The 3,126-nt window shown below is 50.5% G+C and overlaps 1 protein-coding gene across 1 annotated transcript; it reads right to left on the reverse strand.

Annotated features, from left to right (window-relative positions):
• Nucleotides 1-971: 971 nt before the first annotated feature.
• Kcna1 (potassium voltage-gated channel subfamily A member 1) lies at nucleotides 972-2,868 on the reverse strand. Its single transcript, XM_004643565.3, has one exon. It carries the CDS (start codon nucleotides 2,649-2,651, stop codon nucleotides 1,164-1,166), a length of 1,488 nt encoding a protein of 495 aa, XP_004643622.1. The 5' UTR covers nucleotides 2,652-2,868; the 3' UTR covers nucleotides 972-1,163.
• Between the last annotated feature and the right edge of the window lie 258 nt (nucleotides 2,869-3,126).

Here is a 3,126-nt window from a genome sequence, read left to right on the forward strand (position 1 = left end):
TGTTTATTACTGAAATCATGCATTAATTAATTCAAGGTACATCTTCATCAAATAGGCCATAATGCTGAATAAGAGAACATGCTGTGAGCTCCAGAATGTTATTGTTCCCATCTGACTAACATATGCACTTAAATACAGTCCTTTATTTACTAAAAGGGTTAATAAATGAAAGAGTGCACTTTTGGTGGATGCAAATGAAAGAGGATCTATTTTTAGAAGAGTCAATTTCAACGTAAACTTATTCCCTATGGTCTGGGTTAACGTTCTGCATGCGATTAGAAAATAAATGTTACCAGCTTCCAGCATGCTTACATGTAGCTCCACTTGTGCTCTTGCAATAAGGAGACTAAGGTTCGACATCCAGTTCTGAAGGCCAGGGGCAGGGGCGGGACTGCTGAGGAAAGACCTGTGTTTGGATCCCCTGCAGCTGAGAAATGTTAGCAGCACTGCAGATGAATCAGTTAAGTGAACTCAGTTATCCTTTTCTTAGAGAAGGGTCTGGATTAGACATCTGAGAAGGGGGCAGAGGAAAAACCCTCATAATCAGGACCAGTATTGGATTGATGAGGTGCTTTGTGAACCAGTCTGAAGAGATTCTGGTTTTGTTTACCTTTCCATATGCAGTTCAGCTGATCAAAATAAAACCTGGGATTCACTACGCACTGTAGCTGGTATACTGTATTACAGAGAACAGGTCAGAAGCACTGCCTTCGCTGTGCTGCGTGAGGTCTGCCAAGATTGTAAGTTGGACTGCCGTGCAAATTGTAATGGTATATTTCTAGCTAATCATTTGGGTTTTAGTTTAAAAATTTTTTTTAAAGAAGCCAAAGGATTAGAAATGTTTCAGTAGGGGGAAACATATGAATCTTATTTTACCTGGACTAGTTCAGGGACTGCATTTTTAAAGCTGGTTTTAGAAAATACTCTTTCCTTTCCCATTTTTTTAACAAAATGAAAATAGTTTCCTTTTTTTTTTTTTTTTTTTTGCAAGGAATTGAAAAAAGGCCCGTGCGCCACCCACGAAATTCACAATGCAACAATGCATTGACAGTTAAGTAAAGCATTCAAAGACTACTTAGTAAAGTATCTACAAAGTGTGACCTGAGTCACTGGGGGGTTTAAGTCTTTTCAGTAGGGCATTTTGGCCTGCCTACTTGCTTTCCCTAAACATCGGTCAATAGCTTGCTCTTATTAACGCAGTTTTGATTAGCTGTGGTGCAGTTGCCAGTTCTGATATTGGCCTGTCTATAATGGGCTATGCTATTATTCATATCCTCTTCGATCTCCATGTACTCAGACTTGCTGATAGTGGAGGAGCTGCGGCGGCTGAGGTCACTGTCAGAGGCTAAGTTAGGAGAGCTAACGTGGAGCAACTGAGCCTGCTCTTCCCCCTCAGTTTCTCGGTGGTAGAAATAGTTGAAATTGGACACAATGACAGGTACGGGCAGGGCAATTGTCAGCACACCAGCGATGGCACACAAGGAGCCTACGATCTTGCCTCCAATTGTCACAGGGTACATGTCACCGTATCCTACAGTGGTCATTGACACCACCGCCCACCAGAAAGCATCGGGGATGCTGGAGAAGTGCGACTCAGCTTCTTCCGCCTCGGCAAAGTACACTGCACTAGAGAACAGTATGACCCCGATGAAGAGGAAAAAGATGAGCAGCCCTAGCTCCCTCATACTAGCTTTGAGGGTCTGGCCCAGGATCTGGAGGCCCTTAGAGTGGCGGGAGAGTTTGAAGATCCTAAACACCCTTACCAGCCGGATGACCCTGAGGATGGCCAGCGAAGTGGCCTGTTCTCCCTTCTGGTTGCCCTCCTGCTCAGCTATCTCTGTGCCCAGGGTAATAAAATAAGGGATGATGGCCACGATGTCAATGAAGTTCATGATGTTCTTAAAGAAGTCTGTCTTGCTGGGGCAGGCGAAGAAGCGCACCACCAGCTCAAAGGAGAACCAGATGATGCACAAGGTCTCCACAATGAAGAAGGGGTCTGTGAAGATGTTGGAGCTGTAGATAACTGTGGTGTTATCGATGCGGTGGATGGTGCCCGTGAAGTCCTTCTCGTCTTTCAGCTCGGGCAGCGTCTCCAGGCAGAATATGACGATGGAGATGAGGATGACCATGACGGAGACGATGGCGATGACCCGCGCGGGCCCTGAGCTCTCGGGGTACTCAAAGAGCAGCCACACCTGGCGCTGGTACTCCTTTTCCGGCAGGGGGCGCTCCTCCTCCTTGATGAAGCCCTCATCCTCTCGGAACTTCTCCATGGCCTCCTCGCCCAACTCGTAGAATTTTATTTCCTCGGAGAACATGTCCAGGGGCACATTGACCGGCCTGCGCAGGCGGCCCCCAGACTGGTAATAGTAGAGGATGGCGTCGAAGCTGGGCCGGTTCCGGTCGAAGAAGTACTCATTGCGGAGCGGGTCGAAGTAGCGCATGCGCTTCTTGGGGTTGCCCAGCAGCGTGTTAGGAAACTGTGCCAGGGTCTTGAGCTGCGTCTCGAAGCGCAGCCCGGAGATGTTGATCACCACGCGCTCACAGCAGTCGTGGTCGTCGTGGTCCACCTGCCGGGGGTAGCTGCCCTCCTGAGGGTGGCCCGGGGCAGCCGAGGCTTCGTCCACGTTGTCCCCCGACATCACCGTCATGGTGGAAGCGGGGCGCGGGGGCAGGATGCCAAGAGAGAGCCCAGCACGCTGAGAAATAGTGAGTGTCCCCCAGGATGGGGGAGGGACTTCAAAGAAAAGAGGTAGGGAGAAGGCACTACCTTCTCTCCACCCTCCCTGCCTTTCCCTCGGTTTGGGGTGCCCTCCTCCTGCTGGCCCGGTGCAGGTTTTTCTTTCTTTCTTTGCAAGGGGGGGGGGGGGCTCTGAGTCTGCTTGGAGAGCTGTGTTTGGTATTTTTACTGCTCCTGCTCTGGGGTGCCTTAACGTAGTGTCGTTCTAGCGGACCCGGCCGTGGTTTCTGGGCTCGCCCTGGCCTCCCCTCCCCTCCACAGCCCCCAGGACTGGGTGCGGTGCCAGCTCAGCAGATCCCCGGCCCGCCACCCCCCTGCGCTGCTCCTGGGCTCTCCCCCCTCCTACCCCTCTTCGCCTGCCGCCTTTAAGCTCCCACCAGGGCGAT

Source organism: Octodon degus, unplaced genomic scaffold, assembly GCF_000260255.1.
Source record: "Octodon degus isolate 3935 unplaced genomic scaffold, OctDeg1.0 scaffold00178, whole genome shotgun sequence".
Lineage (NCBI taxonomy): Eukaryota > Metazoa > Chordata > Mammalia > Rodentia > Octodontidae > Octodon > Octodon degus.

What these genes read in the sequence shown, in the direction of transcription:
- Kcna1 (XM_004643565.3), bottom strand. Translation starts at nt 2,651, where the DNA reads ATGACGGTGATGTCGGGGGACAACGTGGACGAAGCCTCGGCTGCCCCG.